The 25,421-nt window shown below is 41.5% G+C and overlaps 2 protein-coding genes across 2 annotated transcripts; both read right to left on the bottom strand.

The window, feature by feature from the left end:
- Window positions 1-30: 30 nt before the first annotated feature.
- cers3b (ceramide synthase 3b) lies at window positions 31-4,350 on the bottom strand. Its single transcript, XM_070972472.1, has 10 exons — window positions 4,178-4,350; window positions 3,856-3,973; window positions 3,444-3,562; window positions 3,290-3,347; window positions 2,861-2,911; window positions 2,671-2,763; window positions 2,403-2,531; window positions 619-725; window positions 382-535; window positions 31-228 (listed from the first exon to the last, which is right to left on the bottom strand). The coding sequence occupies exons 1-10, from the start codon at window positions 4,348-4,350 to the stop codon at window positions 109-111; spliced, it is 1,122 nt and encodes a 373-aa protein (XP_070828573.1). The 3' UTR covers window positions 31-108.
- A 2,331-nt stretch (window positions 4,351-6,681) lies between these two features.
- Window positions 6,682-24,756, bottom strand: ano2a (anoctamin 2a). Its single transcript, XM_070971503.1, has 28 exons — window positions 24,686-24,756; window positions 21,072-21,239; window positions 20,559-20,858; window positions 18,896-18,991; window positions 18,497-18,669; window positions 18,074-18,128; window positions 17,909-17,960; window positions 17,732-17,787; window positions 17,336-17,383; window positions 16,623-16,687; window positions 16,147-16,281; window positions 15,893-16,053; window positions 15,237-15,319; window positions 14,783-14,794; window positions 13,924-13,998; window positions 13,765-13,821; window positions 13,171-13,245; window positions 12,585-12,786; window positions 11,869-11,980; window positions 11,728-11,785; window positions 11,528-11,628; window positions 11,251-11,414; window positions 11,009-11,161; window positions 10,720-10,772; window positions 9,432-9,610; window positions 9,088-9,193; window positions 8,031-8,592; window positions 6,682-7,944 (listed from the first exon to the last, which is right to left on the bottom strand). Exons 2-28 carry the CDS (start codon window positions 21,216-21,218, stop codon window positions 7,277-7,279), a joined length of 3,948 nt encoding a protein of 1,315 aa, XP_070827604.1. The 5' UTR covers window positions 21,219-21,239; window positions 24,686-24,756; the 3' UTR covers window positions 6,682-7,276.
- Window positions 24,757-25,421: the final 665 nt, after the last annotated feature.

The following is a 25,421-nucleotide window of genomic DNA, read 5'->3' on the forward strand; positions in this document are numbered from 1 at the left end:
ATGCAAATGGGTTGTAACTGCTGAAAATCAAACTAAATCTGTCCATGTGTCTGCTGTCCATTTTCCTTTTCCTCTGTTCTTGTCTGTCTGTCTGTCTGTCTGTCTGTGTTAATGCCCACTGGCCCGGCCTCTGGCTCCAGAGCCATTTGTGTGACTCGATTTGTGATTTCTTTCCTTTGATGAGTCACTGTCATCCTCTTCTTCATCACTCCTGTCATCGCCTTCCAGCTACAGGATAAAGATGAGCCGTAGAGAAGAGGGAGAAAATGAGGGTGAACCAAAGAAAAGCAACAAGATGTAATTTGTAGAATATGTATAAATTTCAGACATTTCTTTCTTTAACAGAAATGAATATACACACAGGAACACCTATAAACACACCTTGCTGAAGATAAACTTGTTAACCATTCGTAATATGAGAAGAGCCCAGTAGAGGTGGAGCATCTGTAGAACCACCAACATCACATTGAAGAAGTAGTAGCCGAAAAAGGGATCATAGCTCTCCATTGAGTACACCCATGTACAGTGGATCACCCTGTGAAAGATATGCATACCTAATACAATATACCAAGACCATCATCATGCATCATGCTGCATTCCTCCAAGTCACACACTTACCAGAAAGGAAAAATAACAAGTCTTGTCACCATAAAGACAGCTGCAAAGACCACAAACATGCCGTTAGTAGTCTTCTCCCACCTGGCGTAGTTGAATAGCTTTCCAGCCTGTGAGAGAAAAACAACTCAATTCAATTCAAATTCTGTTTGTATAGCACTACCTCATTAAGCTTTACACAGAAACAGAACAGAAACAGCAAATATGCTTATAAGCAAAGACAGCCCCTCTCTCTCTGCACATAGAGATACATACAAACATCATGCACACTGTACAAATATGGGGCATTCATTTAAGAAAATACTTGATTGAATAAGAAGATCTTTGATTTGGTTTTATAAGAACACAGTGTTGGAGATCAGCAGACTGACTGTTTCATTCCTTTGCCACATAAATGCTGAACATCATTTCACCAGACTTGCCCTCGGCACAAATGTGGCTTCAAATTTCCCAAAATTGTGACCAAAGAGATCTGCTGGGATTGTAAACTGACAGCGTGTCTAAAATGTACTGTGGAGCCAGATCAGCGAGCGCTTTGTAAACTAAAAGCAGGATTTTGAATTGTTACCAATTAAGGTTAAGGAGACCCAGGATGGAGCTCTGTGGGACCCCACACACAAATTCATGTCTGTTGATGTAAATTTCTCCAAGTGTGATAATGAAGTGTTGAGTACACAGGTAAGATTCAAACAACTGGACAACCATACTAGATAGACCCACCCAGTTTGTTAACCTTTCCAGCAGGATCCACTGAGTCAAATGCAGAGCTTAGGTTTAAGGGTATCAGGGCTAATGGGTCTTTTATTGTCACTGCTGATTTCCATGTCATTAACAACTTTTAACAGAGTGGCTTCTATCCTGTGAGACGTGCAGAAGGTAGACTTGAATTCATCATGAATGTTATTATCTGTTAGGTAACCTTTCAACTGCTGATATACAGCCTTCTTGATAATCTTACTGAAGAAGGTGAGGTTGGAGATTAGCCTGTAGATTCTAAGTAGGTTTGGGTCCAGACTAGGTCCTGACTATCGACAAGATGTCATCTGTTCAAAAATTTAGAACAAATTGAAAAATGGATGCTGGGAATGGATAAAGGGCTGTTCGAGGACTTGAATCCATTTATGGCATCAGAGATCTCTGGAGTCCACAGTGTAGACTCCTGGGAAAAAAAATCAGGCTCACTTTTTTGTTTAAAAGGAAAAGCTTATAGTCAGCCATAAATTCACTGCAGGCATATTTGCTATTAATATTTAGTTTGAATATTAAAATAATCCCCATACAAGAAGGTTGTTCTCTTCCTGTTTTTATACAGAAGGTAGATAACCACCTTTACATAGCTGCCGGGCAAACACAATATTCAGGCTGGAAGGGCAGTAAAGAATGGAGCCGGAGAGTTGAGTATATATTCTTTCTTTCTTTCTTTCTTTCTTTCTTTCTTTCTTTCTTTCTTTCTTTCTTTCTTTCTTTCTTTCTTTCTTTCTTTCTTTCTTTCTTTGTCATCAGGCCTATGTGTGTCCTGGCTACAGTGATTTTAGCAATCAGTCAGACAACTTGAGGCTCTGAATCAACCACAAAGGCCCATTTTTAGCCTTGTTGTGATGTTTTTCTTTGAAGATGTAAAAAGACATCTTTGTATTCTTGAATAACTTTTCCAAGTTGATCTTCTGCTGCAGAACCATGACAGTGCAAAGTCACAGTTATATTCTAATACCACATCAGCCTACAGTGTGACAACAGATATCACATAGATTATCTTGTAGATGCACTGATGCAAAAACAGCGCTGACCTCTAACAAGATGTCAGAGGAGTCATGAAGTGCCATCACAATGGTTCCAATACGGATGAAGTTTGAAATCCAGGAGAAACTCAGAAGAATCAGAGTGGCTGTATGATGAATCACCTGCTCTTTGAAGTCCTGCAAACATACAAATGACAGGTAAACATGCACGTATATGACACATGGACACCCCCAATTTATTTCATCTTTTTAATATAAAAGGTAAAGACAGGTTTTGTTTTAAAACTGATACATCTGCACGTATCTGAGCACTCACCTTCCGTTTCACATCAAAAGTGAGCCTGAGGACAAGAGAAAGGTAGAAGCCCAATTCCAAGATGTAATACCAGTACTGAGATGGCAGCATGGACTGCATGGACACATAACACACAGGTAGTAGATGTTTATTAAGCTGCATACTGTAATATTGTATAAGCCATCTTAAAAACAATGGCAAAAACACTTACTTGTTTAGGGAAGTCTGCCCAAACCTCCCTCAGATTATAAAACCAAGGTTTCTACAGCCAACAAAAACAGAGGGAGAGGAATGTGACGTAGGATGGAGTCTAGCCTTGAAAAAAAGTAACTAGGGTAAATGTTAGCCACAAGCTCATGCATAATAGTCTCCTGTGTCAATTGCCAGAGTGTGAGAACAACCCTGAACTCACAGAGAGACATGAGATAGGGAGAGAGACAAGGAGTGTCACATGCTGGACACACTGAAATCAAAGTGGGGCACACAAATAGACAGACAGAGAGAAGTACGGAGACAGAAATGTCCCACAGCGGCAAAAGCAAACAATTTGTGCAATGGAAAAAATGACTGACACAAGAAACAACCCCTAAAATAGAACAGTCACTGTGATAAAACATGGGAAAAGGCCAAAACTACTTACATCATAGAGAACTAGGACTCCATAGACAAATGCGAGTAAATAAAACGCACATCTCCAACTGTTGACAGACGAGAATAATAATGTCATATATTTACACATACATGCTTGTCGTCACTTTGGCATATAATCACACAATTCACAAGCAGACACACACCTGGCCTCGCAGAACCTCCTGCGAAGCCCTGGACGATCCTGGTTCCTCCTCCTCCTGAACCAGACTTGAACTCTCCTTTCTGGCCAGTTGATCTTCTTACACAGAGCCCTCACATCAGCCTGAGAAACGAGGGAAACAGTCCAGTCCTTATACACACTCTCTGAAGTTATACACCAGTACAAAGTTTTAATCTCTGATAGAAGAACATTTGATTTACTGTGCAGCAAAAACGTCCAATTTGTATTGACAAAAAACCAACCTACAAGTACAGTGACCCAGAATATCTGTAAAACACCACAGAAAATGCTCTACCTAAAATGTTATATACCATATGAGTGACTGTTGATTGAGACTGTGCCGTGTAACCAACAAACCTCTTTTGTTTTTTAGTGAAATGCCCCTTTTAATATACCTGTGATGGAACTCGTGCTTTGCTGCAGAAGTAGTTTTCTAGGATAGGGTTTGGTTCTGCGGTGGCACGTCCCCTGTCCTTGATTCCCCAAACATCAGCCAGCGGTGTAGCTACATACCTGCAAAAGCACACAAGCAACATAACAGTAAACGTGTCAGTGTTTCATACTGAATAACAAATTATCTTGACCAGCGCAGCACGTCTTTGGAGTCATTGTTCCATGCATATTGCACAATATAATCCCAGTGCTCTGAGACCAGAAGATTGCATTGCTAAGCTTACAGCCACACCACCACATTTTACTGTCATACTATACTCTCACCTCTCAAAAAGGTATCTGACTAGGAGTATGCAGAGGGCATAAGGCAGAACAGCATAAAGATGAGAGGCTTTAGCGTAGACGTGACCTTCGCTGTCCTCCAGATCGGACCAGGAGAGGTTTCGTGGCAGCCACAGACGCTCCCAAAACAGCCACTCCTTGACTGTCTCCAACATGCTGCTGGGACACAGAATACACCCGTGAAAAAGACACACATCTGATCAATCAGATTTGAATGTAATGAATGTTAAATTCTGACAATGTGAGAGAAGTCTTCTTTTCCAGGACAGAACATTAGGTCACTGATGTCAGAGTCATTCCAAGATTTTTTTTCATCTTCCTTTACAAAAAGTCTGGTTTAAAGACTCTTTAAAATGAGATTAAAAGATTTGTTAAAGTGGATTTATTCAATTTTCCAATTATAGCATGAGAAGATGTCAGCTGGCCAAAGCAGTGCACATTCACTGTATAGTCACAGCCAAACCATTTTATTTATTTTTTTATATTATTTTATTTTTAATCTGGACACAGGCTGGTATGCTGAAGCAGGCTGGTTGGCATTGCAGCCCAAAATGCACCACACTTTTTTTTTTCTTTTTTTTTTTTTTGCCTTGAATCACAGTGCCAGTTTTTTTAGCTGAAGCCACTATGACTTGCCAGTACCTCCCACTGGTCTCTGACAGTACAACTTCTCTGTGGACATGAACTCATGAAGAAAGTGCGTTATGTGGCAATGGAGAATTACAACAGATATCAAAGGGCAAGGAAGATAAAGATGGGCGAGGATCAATTTAAGGTAGTAAAGTCCTTTTCCCCTCGGACTCTGCCCATAACAAAGTCGAGATAAAAACACGTCAGAAAATTACCTATAAAATGTGCAATCAGAGCTGTCTAAACAAACATAAATAGTTATAAATATCTGCTGTGATCTCCTGAATTATTCACTGAGATACAATATAACTCATATGTCCCCACATCCTAATGTAGGTTAATAAGTCAGCATGGGAAGACCACCATACGTACCTGTAGGCACTGTTTTCTTGACAAGTTCCAACAGATGAGAGCAAAGCTGAGGCAGAAGGTGGATACAGAAAGAATGTATCCAGTGAAACTTAAATCTTCACTTAAAAAAGGTCCCGTTTGTATATTCAGTCCTTTGTTGTATGTCAGTTACAGATTGTGCCTGTGTACACACACACACACACACACACACACACACACACACACACACACACACACACACACACACACACACAGACTCACCTTCAGTAAGCCCACCGTGAGATGTACAGTGTTTTTCCAGGGAGCTCTCTGTGTGGAAAAAAGTGTGTTACTCATTCACCTCATGGACTTAAGTTATCCTAACTTACCCTTATCTAATAGCCCTGTTAGATCATACCTGTTTACTCTTCGAGCTATTGTGAAGCCATTCTTCAAAGACAGTGTAAAACATCTAAAAAGAAGGCAAATATTTACTCATGAACTAATGCGTTCCTTAATCTGTATGATGTACCTGTTTGTGCATGAGATTTTGGATTTTTGTGTGTGGTCGCTCACCTGGTTAGAAACAATGGGATCCTTCCCTCCCGCTCTGTTTGCTCTTGTGATCACACCCTTTCCGGTTACAGCAAGTCCTTCAAGGTAAGGTTAGCTCAGCACTGGATGCCCCTCATTGCACTGGAGCATTTTGTGTTTTCAGTTGTAAAAGGCATAAGCTGCAGCGGTCATCTGAGTGTGTGATTTTTTGCTTACCCTCACCTGCAAGAATTCCCCTGGAATGCTGGGAAGCCCCCACAAAGGCCCCATTCACTGGTGGGGCAGGGGAGGAGGAGCCAGTGCAGGTTATGGATAGAGGAGAAACAGGAACTTTCGCACACAAAGAGACAGAGAAATATCGCTTGGACAAACAGCTCCGTGGGTTAATAATAAATCATGCCAGTGAAATCCAAATGCTTGCTTAGAATTAACTGTTTTCCCTGCTCAGCTTCCATGGTGAAGATGGGAATTTCTGGTTGTTAATTATGTGGAATTAAGTGGATGGTGTTCATGTTTTATATTTTGCAGGACAACTTTGAAAATGTATGGTTTCAGGGGGATACACAAGCAAAGTAACACATTGCTGAGGACCCATATTCAAATAGAGGACAAGGAATAACCTCTTGGTGTTTCACCGTACACCAGAGGGGGGCAACAGAGACAGCACAATGGGCCGATCAGTGTCAATACTGTCACCATCTCCCAATGAGGATTTACTACTGGCATGTTATGAATGGTGTTTTTTGTAGTTAGTATTTATTAGTTAGCATTTATATTTGTTCAGCCCGCCTATATCTGGATATTTGACGTTACTTGTCACCTTTTATTTATTGAATTAAGAGTCATGTCTTAACATAAACTGCAGTAAATACAATGCTTCCAATTTCCATCTTTCTTGTCTGTAATTTAAAGTGAAAGACTGAAATGCAACATGGAACGACCCCTGATCACAAGAAGGAAATCAACAGATATCAAAAATATGTCCTTCTTTTATTATATTTTTACAATTTTATATATCAAAACCTCTAAAAATAAACAGTAGATCTACAAGCATAACTGTGTATACTAGCTGTGCTGTATATATTTCCATCTTCCTCTACAAGGCAGCACTGCTGCATGTGTGGGACTGAAAATAACAGAGGAGCAGTGGCTACAGAGCTGTGTTTGTGGGCGAAAACAAACCAACAAAAAAAAAAAAAAAAACAATCCAAAAAAAAAAACCACACCAAAAAAAGGAATAGAAAGAGTTCAGTCCAGTGGTATTTTGGTGGTATGGTTTACAGGAAGAGTTTCAGAGCAGTCATTCTGTGGATTGTCCCGCACTCCCCTTGTCTAGATCAGCCCTAACCCACTGAGGAGTATAAACATCTCTGTGAAGATTAAGAGGATAAAAAGGACATTGCGTTGATCTGGATGGTCTCTCTTTAGACCCCAGGTATTATGTATGCAGATAGGAAGGACAGACGGAGGGGTGAGGCTCCAGGCCCAGACAGGAGAGGCTAATCTGGATAGTCCTCCTCCTCCCTCTGCCACCCTCTGTCCCTTTCCCTTGCCATCCAGCTTTCCTCATACTGGCGTGTTACGCTTCAGTTCACTGGGGGAAGGGGGAATGCGGCCCCCCAGCTTTGTAAAGCTGGTGGAATGGCTAGGCTTGGTGGAGGGCTCCTCTGGGCCAGGAGCTCTCTGTCGTGGAGGCAGGGTGGAGCACCTGGCTTTGCCCCTGGAGCGAGGCTGTTGAGGCGGAGGGCCTTTCAGCGCAAATAGTTCACTGTGGGCTTTGGGCTGTTGGGCTGATGGGGACTGTGTGGGATGTGGAGATGACGGTGACACCGGTGTGTGTGGGGGAGAAAAGGGGTTGGATGAGGCTGATGATGAAGAGCCCAGAGGGACCAGGGGAGTAAGCGTGGCCACCTGCTGGAACCTCGTGAGGCTGGTGGAGTGGCTGGGCCGTGGCAGGCTGTAACAAGCCTCAGCCCCTCTGTGACGGGAAGGCAGGGTGGAGCAGCGGGACTTTGCACTTGAGCCTGGCTCTCTGGGAGGAGGAGCAATTAGGGAGAAGAGCCTAGTGTCAGTATCTGATAATGTAATGTTTGCCCTGGAGCTCTTCAGGCTCTCAGATGAGCCTCTTTTAGACGATGGAAGTGATGGAGGCTCCTGGTCTTTCTGACATTCCTGTTTGGAGCCTGAGCGGGGAAGCTCTGTCGCCGCAGCTGTGCTCGGTGAGGGTTCTTCATCTGTGCGACAAGAAACGGAAAAATTAATCACAAGACACAATTTCTTCACTAAAACAGAAAGCAGATATTAGGTTTTCCTTTCTCACCCAACAGGCCCAGCTCGCTCATGAAGGAGTCCAGATCAACGGTAAAATTTTCATCTGCCTTCACTTGCTCTTCTTCTTCTTGCTCTTTTTGTGTTCCTTCCTCTTTTTCTTTTTCTTCTTCTTTTTCTTCCCCCTTTCCAAATTCTTCATTCACATCTTGTTCCCTTTCTCCCACTTCCACCTCTCCACCCTCATCTTCTCCTTCATCTCTTTGCTCTTCCTGTGCATTTCCTTTAATTTCTTCAGACGGCCTCCCAACCTCTGGATCACTGTCGCTGGTCTCTCTGGCTGCATCCAGATTGATCTCTACCTCTTCTGCTTCCTCCTCCTCCACCCGCTGCTCCTCACGTTCTTCCAGCGGTGCCTCCACCACAATGTCTATGCTGGCGGGGAAGCAAGGGATGGAGCGTGCTGGGGCGTGAGATTTGACACGTGCTTCTTGGTCTTGATTCAGCAGAAACTCCATCAGCATCATGTTCTCTTTCTTCAGCTGTTCACGCAGAGATCGTGGCACGTCTGGGATCATCCAGGCAACCAACATGCTGAGGAACATGGCAAGGTTCTGCAGGGAATAAGACATGGAAATGATTTTTTCCTTTACGTTATTATAGGATAAATATTTCCCTCGTGGAATCAATTTAATCAGTCTGTCTGTCTTTCAATCTGTCTATCTACCGGGTGATATTGACCTTATTAAGATGAATGGATAATGGCCAGACTCGACTAACCCACATCTACATTATGCTGCACATTATTTTGCAAAAGTCACTATAAAATTCAATGTTTCTGCAATTATATTCGTGAGTAATGCCCCATTGCCTTACATAAAAATGATACCAATGAGCTCCCCACAATGAGGTATACAGACTTTCAATTTGCAAAAAAGAAAGCACTGAGATCAGATCAGGAATCAGCAGGTGCTCAATGCTCATGTATCAGAATCAGTTGGGTCAGTGCATCCCTACTTATCTATAATATGACATTAATGTTCCAGCTTTGAATACAGACAATGGTGAAGACATTGATATAACCACTATTGTAAATATTATTTTTATACCTGGAAGAAAATTACAAAGGCCAGTTTTGCAGCCAGGATGGACCAGTATTGTTTAGAGAAGGTGTAGGCATCTGGGTCCCACGGCGGGTCTCTGTAGTCCTTATACCTGGAAAACACAGACAGCATGAGAATTAGCAAGGGTGAATCTGGAGTAACATGAATGACTGTGGTTTACCACCAAAAAACCCCCCCCTGCTAATTCTTAGAAAGATTCGCATTAGTAAAATCCCTGCTATAAATGCCAGATTTTACAGTTTCTGAAAACCCCAGTAAGAGTTAAGCCGTGGGGCTCAAAGACTTAAAAGGAAATCCACAAGGGTCAAGGTTAAGAGAGTCACTCTGACCTGCACATGGTGACTCCAGTGATGAGGGTGGTGGTGGGCGCAGTGCCCGCTGGGAAGTTGCTGACATTAAAGTAGGACAGTGAGTGCTCTGTGTAGCCATTCATGGTGCCATTTTCACTGTACATGTACTGGTAAACCATTCGTGGGACAAACTCCGACGTGAAGGAGATGACAAATGCCTGAGAAGACAAAAAAGAAGTGTAAATGACAACATTATGATACATCATCCAGTACCAATTTTGCGGTTGTTTCACCTGTTTCACACAATAGGAAACAGCTCACTATCTTTTGCCAGGCAACACTGTAACCAGAATCACTGAGGCTGACTCAGACATATGCTGCGTTCCAGTACCCATACGACCATATTATTTACTCTGCCATAAAAAGATTTAGTATGTCCCAGTACATAATATGTCAGATCCAGTACGGAAAAACAGCAGGATGTCCTACTACATCCAATCCTGTTTTGCAGTATGCAGGCCAGCACACTTTCTGGCTATTCTGACCCAAAATCCTCAATGCTCAAGGAGCCAATTGCATTCATACGGCACGTAACAATGCGTTCTTTGCAAGGACAGCTGCAGTACATACTAAAAGTGAAAAGAAAAAATATGTGATTGGAACGCAGCCCCAGGCTTAAAGATACACTGTAAGATTGTTGACCACTAGTAGTGCTATAGAGCACTGTTTTCCAGATTAACCCTGTTTGGACACTACATGTAGATTCCTGCCACCAGCTTTCTACTGTTCTACTGATTGACAGTTGGCAGCGGTAATATGTAAAGAAGTGGAGCAATGCATCAACAGAGGCAAAGAAGAGAAGGACTGTCAGCTAGAAAACAAGAATTTAAATTTTTTAAATTTAGGGAAAATTATTTAAAAAAATGCTTTGCAAATGTTTCACGAGGACGAACATGGCTTCAACATGTTTGTTAGACCTCGGCAATGCACACCATATGTTTTGGTGAGAAACAGTGAATGTAAACATAATTTTGTTTGTTTACAGAAAAACTCCACAAGGCAGCTTTAAGGCATGATGAAGGTTCACTGGCCCCTTTAAAACTAACTGTGCTACAATGAAAATGAAAAGATGGAAACTTTACTTTAAAGACTTCATGATGTATTTTCACTTGTACCATCAAACTCACAGATATGTCAGCATGAGTAAAACGCTCTCTGTCAGAGGTTAAAGGTTGTGTGCGCAGTAGACACAGACACACACACACACACACACACACACACACACACACACACACACACACACACACACACACACACACACACTTACATTGGTAATGACAGAGAACTTGCTGATTCCACAGAGAATGTTGTGCCAAATCCCTGGAGATAGCACGTGCATGAAAAGAAACAAAGAGGGGAAAGGAAGTGTGGCGGTCCATGTGTATGTGTTTGTTTGTTTGTGTAAAGGAAAGCGACAGACAGACAAACATGGAGACAAAGAGACAAAAATGGAAGGGCAGAGTGGAGTAAAGGAAAAGACAGTGATTAAAAGTTCCAGGATAGCTATTTCACATTCACACAGAGACTGTGGACATGCTCTCCTGTGTCATCTGTACCTATGTCTTTACACCTCACAGCATCAGGCCGTCGGATCTCAGTGACGAATTTTGCTGCATCAAGGCGAATCTCAATGACGTTGTTGAGCAGAGCGAACGCTGGCGCCAGCGGGAAGGAGGCCACGAACAGAGACACGAAGCCGTACTGGATTACTGTAAATATTAATATACACATGGTTAAAAAAACAACCTTGTGTTATTGCAGCAGTGGGTGACTCAGTGAATAAAAGGGCGAGACTCACTCATTTCCATGTACTCCGGGCTCACGCCTTCAAAGGGCTCAAGGGTGAAATCTTTGTCAAACTGCTGCTTTGGTCTCTTCTCCTCTTCATTCTCCTCATTATTTTCTGCTGCTCTTTTCTTTCCTTTTTCTTCCTGTATTGTCCTGTACATCTTTTTCAGCTTACTGCAAAAAACAAAGCAGATGAAGTCTGAGCAAAGATAGCACAGACTGGGAATTTGGTAAATGAGGCAGTATTTTGAGAAATAAAATAAAAACATATATATGTATATACATACGGTATGAGAACCTCAAACACATTGTTTTGGATGAGCTGCTTTCCGAGCATGATCATGCTGAGCTGAATGCACAACTCAATGAGGCAGCCGGGTGGAGCGCACTGCAGAGAAAAAACACACATTTACTCAAGACACAGATGCACATTCACATGAACATACACATAAAGAATGGCCACTAATGTGTCTAACTGAACCTATACCTCCTCCATGCGATAGTCTCCAAACACGTAAACATAATCACCAGGCCGTCCTGCAAACCTGCATGAAGAGAGGACACAGTCACATGACACGGAATAAAGATGGATGCTGGTTAGAAGAGAGTGACTATAAAAGACACATACCTGCCCTTGAAGAAGGCCACGTAGAAAATAGGTGCAAAGGCGTTCATGGATTTGAGGAAGAAAGACTTAAAGATCAGCCGCTCTTCAAACTCCTCCTTTGTCTTAGGAAGTTCTGTTGGACAAGAGACAACAGCTGTTAAACGACTTGATCATAACGTATGTTTGAATCACAAGGAATGACTTTCATCAAACTCCCTGAAATAAGTAACATACAATAATCTGTGTTGAACTGTGTTCCAGGTTACCTCCTCATGACTGTGTTTTGAAAACATGTAATGCATACAGTCCCATTAAATATGACTACCAATGCTCAGTACTCAGAGTCTGTATCTATGATAGCAGATAGAGACCAATGAACATCTTATTCTGTAGCTTTTTCTGGTGGGTCAGAGAACAATTGCTACGTCTCAAGAACAATAGCAAAAGAGGTTTTCTTCAAATGGCAAGTCTGTGATAGAAATCTAATCAGAAAAACACTTGGCTTAAGATAAGTTTCTTGCAAGATAGAATGGACAACAGTAACGTTACGTAAATTAAAGAATTATGTCTCTTTAATCCTGCAAACTTCTCAGTGTTCACAGTATAATGTAATGGCGAAATAATAGATTCTGTCTCCAGTCATACATTTGATCAGTCACCACATAGTAGCGCTAAACACTGTGAGTCATAAAGTCCCTATTTAATGCTTTATTTTGTAACAGCATTTGGTACAATACCCAGTTCAGTCAGCCAGACGGCGATGGCTCCGTAGACCTCTTCCAGCACCAGGACGACCAGCATGTTCAGGATGATGCCCGTGGTGGTGACGGTCATCCTCACGCTGGCCTTGGCCTCAGGATCAGGGTTCATGGACCACACACTTAACATGCAGATGCGATAAACCGCCACCCCAAACACCGCAGAGAAGGTCACAAAAATCTGAACGCATACAACACACACAGCCAAAACATTACACAGTTAGATGACGAGACTCTGGTGTAGAAGAATATTTGTTTACTTTGAGGCAGTTTATGATGATAGATAATATAAAGGTAAAGGTAATATTTAGTACATGTAATTATCTATTTTTATATATATTTCTTCTTATCTATTGATTCATCTTTAGCATTATTATTGTTTTAACTTTAAGTTATTCTCAAGGGTCACTGATGTTGAGAAATTAATGGATATAATAAGGGAAACAGAGGAAATTATATACATTATATACATTTATATAATTTATGCAGATAAACTGACAAACATTGTGATTTCTGTTAAATCCCTGAGATATTCTGTGATGTTTATATAGAGTATATGCAGTACCAGTAGTAGCAAGGTGGACACATTGATGAGATAACCTGACAGGTGATCCTCAATGTCCAGGGATTCTGGCTCTCGCTGTCAGGAAAAACATATAGATTATTTGAGTGTACACACAAAAACACACACCTACACACACAGGTGTGTGTATTAATGCATGCACAGTATGTGAACGCTGTGCACATGTCCTGCACACATTATGTTTTCTGTCTGGCAGGTGCATGTTTGCCATCTGAAAGGACAGAAATCCCCTCCCCTTCTTCCTCTCCCTCCTCCTTTTTCTCTGTCCATCAGTAATCTGAGCTAATCTCAGGCAGGTAAGCAGCTTTGGACTCAACCACCCGCTGTGGGTGAAGGGGGTTTCTTCTTTATTCACTGGCATACACTCATACAGACAGAGTTAGTCTGTGATAGTGTTATTGCCGATGAAAAACAGGCTACAATATGTGCTTGTATATAGTTGTCTACCTTCACTGAGTGTAGTGCAATGGAAGTAGTGAGAGCCATGTTAGCACTCGCAATGAAGCAAATTTAAATCACCTCAGCGAAACAGAGCAACTCTGCATAATGACCTATCACAGAGCAGTGCAGAGCTACCTGAGAGGCCAGCATCCGGTCTGTTTCTCCATCTACACCATCGCCAGCTTGAGTCATCTACAACAGAGTGAAAACACAGTGAGAAGACATGTTACTATGTGTGCAGTTTATGTTACGAGTCAATAATCTAAGACACACACACGCACACAATTACAATACCTTCTTCTTGGACTGTGCTTTCATCTTAGCTTTTTTCTCCTGTAGAGCCTCTTCATATTCAGGCCTCATCTCCTCCTGCAGCGCACACATGCACATGTTAAAACACATGGGACAACGCCACAAAGTAAGGAGTCACTAGCTGCTCACAGCTGTGGCTGCAGTCACCAATTACATAGAAACAACTGTCGCAGAGGAAGCTAAAGCTACAAATTCACACAGCACACCTATCATTGTCTGGCATGTTTTTGATGGCTGCAGTAAGATTTTAATTTCAGCTACTAGTTACATTGAAGACTAAAGTTTTACATGCAACATATCTGCTCAGTTCATAAAATGCAATACATTATAGATTAATTATAGATTATTTGTTATACATTAAACTACTCAACAATAAAAAAGAAGGTAAGATTATCTTAAAATTCTTCATACACTGTATTGTATATATAATCCTATAATGTAATGTCACACTGTGACTCTGTTTGCACTCTTCAGTCCTCCCTGCACAAGTGACCTCATATCTGGGGTCACAGCCTACAGTGGGACACGTTCAAGATTTAGCCACACAGCATGATGTTGTGTGGAAGTGAACTCAAAAACATGGATATTTTCAATTGTATTTTCTGTCCGAACACATGTTGTTTACTGTTTCAGCACAGGTACGGGATCTTCTCAGGGAAAGCTCAAAACATGCTTCTCAATTATAAAGTGAGGAGGAAAATGTAGATGCTGCTGAACTGCTTACAAACAAATTGGAAATAGAAAGTAGAAATAGAAAATAATACAGCTTCTTCTTCTTAAACCAGATTCTGATTCGCTTCTGATTTCAAAGTGGGTGCATTTAATCGGGGCAGAAACTCACCTGAACTCGCTCCTTCAGTGAGCAGAGTCAGACATAAATGAAAGAGAGACACAGAAGGTGACAGAGAGAGAGAGAGTGTGTTTATGTTGAGACCACGCCACGTCATCTTATGCAGCAAGTGCAGTGCTTTAAGACCCAGCCAATCCCATTACAGCCCCTTACAGGGCAAAGGGTCATCTTAAAGCATGTATACAACTGACCATGTGTCTTAGAGGGAGCGCGAATGATAATCTACACAGCAAACCACAACATCGCTGTCGTCATGGTTGACCCGGACCATGAGGTTAACAGACTGACCTGGCACTTAAGCAAACAGGAGTTATGAAAACAGAAAGGCAGGACACAAGGATTCACACTGATATGACTCCAACTGGGTGCATTTTAAAATGATGTATGTATGTGTGTTTATCACACGGTTCGCACACATACAGTTTTCTTGATTCTATTTTTGTACCTCCTCATCCTCCAAGCTCGTCAGGTCCCAGGCATGTTTCAGACACATCTGTCGTCTTTTCCAGTGCTCAAGGAAGCAGGCAGCTGAAAGAGGATACACAGAGGGAATATGTGCACCAGAGTCTTACAGTGTACAATCATGTTTTAGTGTTTTGTGTAGAACAGCTGCCCTCTGTGTGCCCTTGAGCATTGCAGTGAATCTGGAGCTTAGTATATTCAGAGGAACAGATTTATGAAAGCATTGCTAGCATGGTTCAACATGGATTAAAGGATACGCAAACACTTTTAAGACAGAACTATTAAGAAGGTCCAACAGAAAATTAACTGACAAATGCATGAACACATAATAACTGTACCTCTACTGCAAGCAATACAAATATGAGCTTCCTGAAAGTTGGCCTGCAGTATATTTGCATGGCAGGTAGCAGCTTGATATTGATATCTGTTTACTCACTCCAGTCATGCACCTGACTCCACTCACACATCTTTACTGAAGAGCAGGGACTTGTTTCTGCTCACATAAGAGCAAGTTGCCTACATCAATATGTATATCCTGGTTAAGTTAATAAAGGATGCAGTCAAACCAACTGTCACGCTGAAATACACCTGCTGCACTGCACTGTATGATCAGGAAGGTGTGACTGAATGTATAGTTACCCCACAGAGACATGAATATAGCAAACAAGACAGTGGCTCCATTGTCGAACAGGTATGACGCCCGGGCCAGTGAGCACACCGTACTCAGACGCCAATAGTCGCACACTCCATCACACAGTGGACACATGGTGATGTTCAGGTTGTCATCACACGTCTCCTGGCTGAAAAATACACATGGAAAATAATACGTGTCGTGATAACATGATGTGCTTTTGATGAGCATGCATAAGTCTGAAGAGTTTATATCTGCTTACCTTGGCACATTGGCATCCACGGTGAATATGCCGTACAGGAAGACAATGATGCCCAGTACAGAGGGAGGGATGAGGAGCTGAGTATAAACACCCAGCCAAGCAAAATACAATCCAATCTGCTCCCCAAAGTACTTCCTGTTACAATAAAGGCAATGTGTCAAAGAGCTGTCGGGATTCGCAGGTTAACAGATTGTTGTCCCGCCAGCCTAACGACGTCGATGTCAGTCGGTCCAACACCACACGGCAGATTATTCCAGTGACGACTAGTGGCACCATCATATCAACACTTTCCCTTAAGCAACACTTTAGCCCATGATAAGGTGTTACCAATTACTTCTTTTCCATGAAATTTGCTGTGGGAATTCATAGTTTTCAGAGAATAAATCCTGATGTTTTTACAAACCCCGTGACCTTTCCTCTGCACCACTCCAGTCTCAAGCTATAGCTATATCTAGACTTTTACTTTTGTCCAGTACCTGATCAGATCCACGGGCTGGTATTTATGCATGACTCCATAGTTAGCCCATTCTTCATGGAGGAGCTGAAGGACATCCAAGAGTAAAACAGTTAATAATTAAATATATACGTGATACAAATGTCAGAATAAAGACATGTGTAGTCTGTGTGATGCTTTCAGAGAGAACAACATAGCATTGGATTGTTCATCACTGTAGTAACTACACATTTAAAAGAGTGCTTCACTGGTCTATTATTGCATTTTACATTCTATAACATAGATCAGAGATATTGTATTGTTATTCTACCTGGTCGAACATGGTGCCAATATTACACCCACAATGCAAGTTGACCGCATTCAGCTCAGCCAGATATTCAGGTGTGTTATGCTAGTAACCGCTAATACAGAGTTAAGCCACTAGCTTCAAAGAAGATAAGGAGCAGACTACAGAGGTACACGCAGGTAAACAGTCCACGTGGACAGCAAAAGAAGCAGGATGCACTGGTTGAAATACTACAAGATGATGTGCACCGACTGATGACGGTGACCTGCTTTGTTTTGCACAATCAGCACAAGCTCATTATCAGTAGCAAAGGCCCAATCAGGAGAATAATCAGGCTTTTAATAGCGTTATCTATTCCTGTCTTACGATGGCTGATTGACATCTTCGCAGTGAGTCCACTGATATTAGTGGAAGGCTACTCTGAAAACACTTGAGGCCTCTCTACTCACCTGTCTGTCATTTCGCTGATCTTTCCGTCCTCTTCTTGTGAATGACCCCTAAAAAAATATATATATATATATGAGAGTGTGTATATGAGATACACTGCCTCACAGTATGCCATATTTTGCAGAATCATAAATGCAGCATGTTTCCATTCAGAGCGTTTGGATTCTCCCCTGTCCCCCCTTTTATCTCCATAAAGGTCCATGCAGAAAATATGTTGACAAACCTGTCCTATATGATACCTTTTAAAAATCCTTTATGTACAGTAGATGTAGGACACACATATAAGATGCATTTGAATGGATGCGTTTTCAAATGTCTTTAATATGAAAAGATGAATCATTTCTGAGCAAATATACTTTCGCATTGTCCAGTGAAGTTGCTATTTCTGTTATACTCACATCATGCAGAGGGAAGGCAGAGTCATAGACACCCCGAGCCAACAATGAGTTGATGCCTTATGACATAAAAAGGAAGTGAAACAGTTTTGTGACTGTCAGCATACGGACACAGGCAGCAGGAAATTTGACTGACAGCATGCAATTGAGAATAAAACCACAATAAAAGTTAAACCTCACCAGTAGTTTGGCAAGTTTGTCTGCAGGTTGTGCGTGAAATAATCTCAGCCACCTGGACGCAAACATAGCAGAGTCCACATGGTAAATGAGATCAAATACATGCAAACAGTGAAAATATTCCTCATAAAATATGTGAAATTAGAAAAGATTGGTTACTGCACTCACTATTCTGCTGCGTGTTGCAGTGTCAAATACGGTCTCTGTTGACTTGATGTCATACCTGCAGGAAAAGACAAGGATATCAACAACAGACATTCAGTGGAGTTATGGATTAATGAGTCATGAGGTCACACATATTCAGTCAGCCTAAGAAAGTTACTGCAAAGCTTATCAGGTGTGTGCCAGTAGCACACAGATTGAAGAATTCACATTTCTGTGGTTTAAACAGTAAAAATTCAATTTGTGAGAGCTCATGATAAGGACGACAAAAGCACACAGCCTGCAGGTGTTGATATTAGAGTGTTATCTCAATCACTAACCACAGCAAACTGAAAGACATGCATGTCCCCAGCCAGGGGCCACTCAAGAAGAGGACTAATATTTAGATACCAGTCCACTACATGTGCATGTGACAGTCCAGGTACTCACAGGTGGAGCTTGTCTCTGATAAACGGGTGTTTGAGGGTTTTGATTTGGACATGAGTCTCCGAGTCTCTGTGGATGTCAAAGTCAGGGACGTCTGGCTGAAACGGTGTGTTGACTTTGGTCATAATGGAATCCCAAATCCCAGCAATGCCCATCCGTTTCCGCAATTCACACTTCTGTTTCATGAAAACACACATGGAAAAAGGATGAAATCCCATTCTGCTGTATTTACCACACTACACATATCTGTCCTATCAGGATCCATGTCAGACTCTGCAGCTCTCTGACATACAACTCCTCAGTCTTAAAACCCAAATTAATCTTCTGCAAATGTTAAAAACATGTTACATAAAGCAGGATATTAAAGACCAGAGTGTGTAATGACTGTGTCAAACTGCAGACCTTTTTCACAGCGACTTTGATCTTCTGAAGCTCCGCCTCTCGGCTGAGTATTGACCATGGGATGTGCAGTCGAATAAAGCCCATGCCGTTTGACCTCTGCACGTAAACACACATTAACAAATTAACATGAAATTTTGAAAATAAAAAGCACTCTATGCATAATGCTGAAACATCAACCAGATTTGCTTGGCAGATGGTTTACAACTGGAAGACTATGTTTCAAAGTTATTATTGCGTGCCCAAATGAAAAGATTAACTGTGTAACTGCCTTCCTTGCTCTCTTTATCTTTGCATTTAATTGCTCCTGCTCAGCCAGATGAGCCTTCTTAAAACCTGTAAGTATGCTACTTTGCGTTATAATGATGCTGTTTTGTAGGAAATCCCATTATTTCAAGCCCAGAAGCTCCCAATCCTCTGAATTATAGGAAATGAGCCCAAACAATTATTACCTGTTGGGTTAGGTACCTGAAAGCCACCATAATGTAGCCAATTACCAATTTTGATCATGTGAAAGGTGATAAGCTATTACCGTTCTTCCGGACTACTGAATCACAAGCTGTCCATGCAATTACTGTGATGGCTTTAGTGCAAAGCAGATACAATTGCATGAGCTCAAACAACACCTCTGATGTTCTGTTTTACCGGCAATTTTGTGGTGGTAGCACTAAAATCTATTACAGCCTCTTCACAGTCACCAGACTCAGCACTACTACAAGCAGGCTACAATATATCAAAATATTAAGGTCAAAATGAAAGAAAATGTAAATTAAAACAAAATCAATGCAAGATCCTTGATAGGAGACAAATTCTGATTAGGTTTTACCACTATGAGGAAGATTACTATGCAGCAAATTATGCTGCATTGCATAATCAAACTAGCATAAACTTCCTCATGTTGTCACTTTCACAAACAACACAACTGAGCATGTTCCTTCCCCGATCCACCACCAGGCTAAATATTCAAATGGATCCGTCACTGTTCAGCTCCAGAAACGCTAACCTAATCCTATTTGACCACAGGCAGACAGACACAGATACACGCTCCGATACATTACACATTGATACCCACTGAAGCAACATTAAGCCCATCAATCACCCTCCATATACGTTCATGTGCCAGCACGCACACTTCTGAGTAGTGGATCACTCTCTAATAAGGCCATATAATCTGGCCTTTGGCTTCACACTTACGGTCAGCGGTCTTAATCCTCAACCAAAACAGCAGCTGATTTAACACAAGCCTCACGAACACACACACACGCACACGCACATGCACACACGCGGATAGACACAAACATGCACGCACGCACATGCACACACACAAAGAACGCAAAAACAACCCCCAAACACTCCCACTTGCACATGCTGTACAGTACATGACAAGAGACACGCACCATACTCCTTATTGTTATCGTTGTCTCAATTATTACTGTATTAACCTATGACATGCCACTGATTTGAACAAGTTCTCTGTTTAATTAGAGTGCACGCAAGTCCTCCAGCTTCAAGAGACAGTCTGAGTCTTAACCTGTTTGGCAGCTGTCCAATCACAGGATTTGTGTTCACATCACTAAAGAACGGCACTGACCTATAAATATCTATTGGAGTGAACAGCAGTTAAAAAAATAATCATGGTGAAAGCACCGTAAAAGCAGGTTCACACCTCTTTATCACGCTCGATCTGCAGTCCAGCTTCCAGTAGACCTGCTTCAAACTCCTCCCTCATTAAAGCCTTTTCCTCATCAGACAGCTTTGACTCCTCCACATCTCCTGCTGGTGCGCCCGCCTCCCCAGACTCTGTGTCCCATCGGCCCGTAATCTGTATTGGTATACTCCCATTGGACGCAATGGAAAGGCGTGCCTTGGATGCCCGCCTTTTTTTGTATTTGTAGCAGAGGATGTAGTCCACTTTTCTCTTGCCATCAGCGAAAAAAAGCCCAGGGCCTAGATCGATGCCAGACTCCTACACGAACACACAAGAGCACACACAAGTCATTATTGAAGAAAGTGATAAGGGTTGCAAGTAAGGAATTTAGGGAGTAATATAGTGTAAGAACCAGCCAATTAGGCAAAGCTCCATGTGTGTCAGTTCAGGGATGGGAAACCTGAGCTGGCAGATAACTGCAGGATGGTAAAGCTACAGGATATGAGTGTTTGCATCCAGAGGAGACCATACCGGAGGAGGGGGCTCATCAGCGTTGGGGGGGTTGATCGGGCCTCCATTGGCAGCATCAAGCCCAAGCCCGGATAGTGATCGGGCCAATGAAACAAGCTTCACCGAGTGAATGGACGACGACTCACTCATTTCTGTGGTGACAGGCATGCATTCGTTTCCGTTTCATCCCTCTGATGGAACATGAAAAAAACAAGAGTTCAGTATTCAGTAGTTTGGATGCTTTGGTCCTCAGTGTTTCTGGGATCGTGACTACTTAATGTAGAGAGATGTCTTACTGCAATGATCGTCACTGGTTGTATATCTACCAGTTGCTAAGAGTGGATTTCTCCTTTTGTCAATACAAATAGTTTTTATTGGCCTGAAAATGTAAAATGATGCAATAATTCACAAGAATAAAAGCAAACAGTAGAGCAAAGGCTAAAGAAACAACACTGAACAAGAACAGTCTTATATAGAAGCCCATTAATGCCACTTGAAAATTACCTTTTCCTATTATTAAGTGTTTGATTTAGTGAAGAGATACGACCACATGAAGTTAATTTTTCATAATTATTTTTGCAAATGAAAAATTATGCAATAATATACAAATAAATATATTTTTCTCTTTCACTTATCTCATAAGATGTCACGTTCTGTAATAACAATGGCAAAAATATATTTTTCTGGCAGAACTGTGCTTCCACTCGTTCAATATCTGGAGAGCCGTCAGACTTATCTTGAGACCCCTCATGGGGTCCTTAGCCTATAAAATGCAGTTAGTATTTCCTTTACCATACAAATACAAATTTCGTTTCGTTTTTTCATTTCAAAGAGCTGATATGGCCATGTGGCAGTTACTTATCGTTTAGAGCCAGTGATGTGTATTGTAGATAAATTTCAGGTTGATTTTATCGTCAAATGTTGTGTTTTAAAAATCACACAGTAGTCCCTGTTTTTGACTGACAGATCAACTGTGAGCCAAAGTTAAGCTGTCTCATCTCTCTTTTTTTCCCCCAAATGAAGCTGTAGGCTCAGATTAAGCTCACATTGCAATCCAAGCGGAACAGTTTACAATCTGTTGGGGCAATTTGGTCACTGGGCTCATTCTTTGGAGATAAAGAATGAAGTGTTAAGAGACTACTGAGTACTTAAGTATCACACTACTAGAAACACATGTGTATCCTCCAGGCTCAAATCCACAGACACAGAATATGGAACATTTCTTTAAGTGTAAGTGCACCACATGGCACGGCTAATCTTCCAAAAAATCAGTTCAGTTTCTCAACTGTTCCTCAAGCTCAGAAAAAACATAACAAACAACAATACAGGAATCAGTTTACAGTTTTATATGATTGTGTGTGTGAAATCTGCTTGGATCGAGGCACAGCCATCACATTTTGGGCTAATCTCATGCTTCCATCCATGGCTCTATCACTGTATTGACTGACTTTACACTTTAAAGACACTCATATGTGACTGATTGTTGATGCTCTCAGACATTTAATTCTTTGACTTCTAAAAAGTAGGGGAAAATTATATAGCCATGTTCGAATTACAAAATTAGTTTAATTTAAAAGAGATTTTAATGTGCGATGCTTTACTCCACTTTTTGCTGCAGGTTCAAAATGTGAGGTCTTTTCTAATGTCTCTCAGTGATGTCAGTCTCAGAAATCATACAGCTTGTGGGCTGAGTCAGGTGAGGAAGCGAAAGCTACACATTTGAGACATTTAGTATATGAGTCCTTTAATAATGATATTAATCTCTAAGCATAGGTGCCATCCACACTCCTCCATCATCATGTGTTCTAGCAGGTGAAAGAGAGAGGATTGCATGTAGGGGTGGTCATGGTCAATGTCATATTCATAACACGAGACATACAAATACACCCCCAAACAAAATAAACACATAGAGAGGGCTTCACCAGTCAATCCCCTTACACATACTGTAAGAACACGCAACTACGATAATCCCAGTTTACCATGTGTTAGCAAACACAGAGCCAAGGTGGAAATGGAGAATGTTGTTTAGAGTTCAAGAGGTCAAAAAAGACTTAATGTAAATGATTTATCCCTCAGGACACAGCAATAGTTAAACGTTTTGCCTTGTGATCCTCTTAAAACAAACTTCTGCTCCTTGTGATCCATCATCTCATTGTGGAGAGTTGGGGCCAATTCAACCAAAGAATGATATTTCCTTTCCAGACTTTTTGATTTGAATGGTTTTCACACACAAAAAAATGTTATATTATAGAATATATTTTTTGTTTAACTTTTTGCTCTTGTAATGGCTCAGATTAATCTTGGTTCCAAAGATGACAGCTTTCTAGATGTGTTTTAAAATGACATCTATACCAGTATTGCGTACTGTAAGAGCTACTATGGTTGGAGAAATTTTTAGATTTTAATCTCAACAACACTTTTACCTGGTTAAATATAGGAAAAATGAAAAAAATCAAACCAGCAGCCAAGTTTTCCAGTGTTTTCTGTGACTTTTAGCAGAAACATTTGCCATAAAAATGGTGGTTTAAGTGCACAGAAAGCCTGCCCATTATATGCAAGAAAAGACAATGATCAGGGCTGGTGTTTGCGTTTCAAGACTAGATTTCATTTAATTCTGCCAAAATTGCTCATTTACACACAGCAGTTTAGCAGTATGAGTAAAATTCACAACAGAGCTCGAACATACGTCCGTGGCAACACAGATCATACTGTGTTTCATTATAGTTTCTTTTAATTGACTTTTAATTTGGGTTTATTACCTAGACATTATTATCTCTTACACTATTGTAAGGCCTAAATCATGTTTGTATATTTGAATGTCCTTCCTGCCAGTTCACGGTGGAGCAGGTACAGGAGGAGGGCGCAAATGTATCAAAGTGTGCGTCTCAGCGCGGGGCTTAAAGGCCTGTAAGCTTGCTGACAGCTCAACAGCGAAGGCGAGAGTGTCAGCTGCACCCTCACATTCCCATTAACGGGGCAGAGGGCAACAGGGGAGCGGTCTAATACGGTCTCTCCTAGAATACAACAGATTACACATCGCTAATTTTAACAGCTGCTTGCACCTTTCTAATGCCATAAGAGCAAACATGCAACCCAAAGAAAGATTTCAGTTTGGAATTATGTGATGAATCAAAATGTAGCAAACTTTGACTTGAACCAGCGCACCTGTCTGCAAGCTCTCATTTCCACACAGCTCATTCAAGACAAAAACATCCAGAGCACAGACTACATCAAACTAATTGATTTATCTCCATTTGGACTAATTAATCCCCGCGCAGTTGTCAGGAGCTGCTTATTCGACAAATATGTGTTAAATTAAACGCTCATGGGCGCAACAGTTGTGCGCACCCAGATGGCCGGATGGAAAAAAACTGCCTCAGCACCCTGAGAAGCGCCGCTGCGCCACAGTAGCCACAGGAGGATTTCAAGAATAAAAGCAGTGGTTCAGGTCAGGCTTTGTTTATGGAGTACCGGACACACAAGTAGCTATTGTTCAAAGAAATGAGTGTAAAAGTGCGAAAAAGGCGCATTCAAAGCGGACAAGAGGGAGTGGGAATAAAAGAGTGGCGCGCTAAAGGTCGAGTGCGCAGTTTTACAACATTTCAGATGGAAGAAAAGTGCAAAAGTGGACTCACCAGTGCTCGTGGAGGATCAGTTCTTCGCTATGGAGATGGATGACAAAGACGCGCGAGGAGCATAGCCTGGCGAGGGGCTGAGATGGTGGACAATCCGCGCGCGCTCCCGGAACCCCTGGCTTAACACGCTCGCGCACAGGGCGGCTAATTCCCTGACCGTTTCATACGGGAGGGAAGGAAGGTGTGATGCATATTAACCGATGCAAGAGGTGTGTGTGTGTGTGTGTGTGTGTGTGTGTGTGTGTGTGTGTGTGTGTGTGTGTGTGTGTGTGTGTGTGTGTGTGTGTGAGTGCGTGCGTGTAAGCCAGAGAGGGGTGAAAGAGCTTACAGGTGACCAGACATGAAAACCTCGCCTACCCTCTGCAGGCAATGGATCTCAGATGACGGGAAAAATAAATCAGTGCAACAATAAGATTATTATCTCACATTACTTTTGTCTTTATTGATTAATATATGTATTATTTATTTCTATTAATCAGTGCTAAGTAGGAGGCAAAAGCATTCAATTATAATAATAATTATCAGAAATTGAGAAAAGCAACTTATTATTATATTAGCAACCCTTTGCCCTAACAATGCTGGACGCATTTTCCATGGTGGAAGTTTTCAAATCATTTACTTAACTAACAAAACTGCAATATGAAAATACATTACAAATACAAGCATTGCCCTGAAAACTCCACTCTGGTGAGTTTTATGCTTGTATATATTTGCTTGTATATATTGCTATTTATAT

This window comes from Chaetodon trifascialis, chromosome 10 (assembly GCF_039877785.1).
Source record: "Chaetodon trifascialis isolate fChaTrf1 chromosome 10, fChaTrf1.hap1, whole genome shotgun sequence".
NCBI lineage: Eukaryota > Metazoa > Chordata > Actinopteri > Chaetodontiformes > Chaetodontidae > Chaetodon > Chaetodon trifascialis.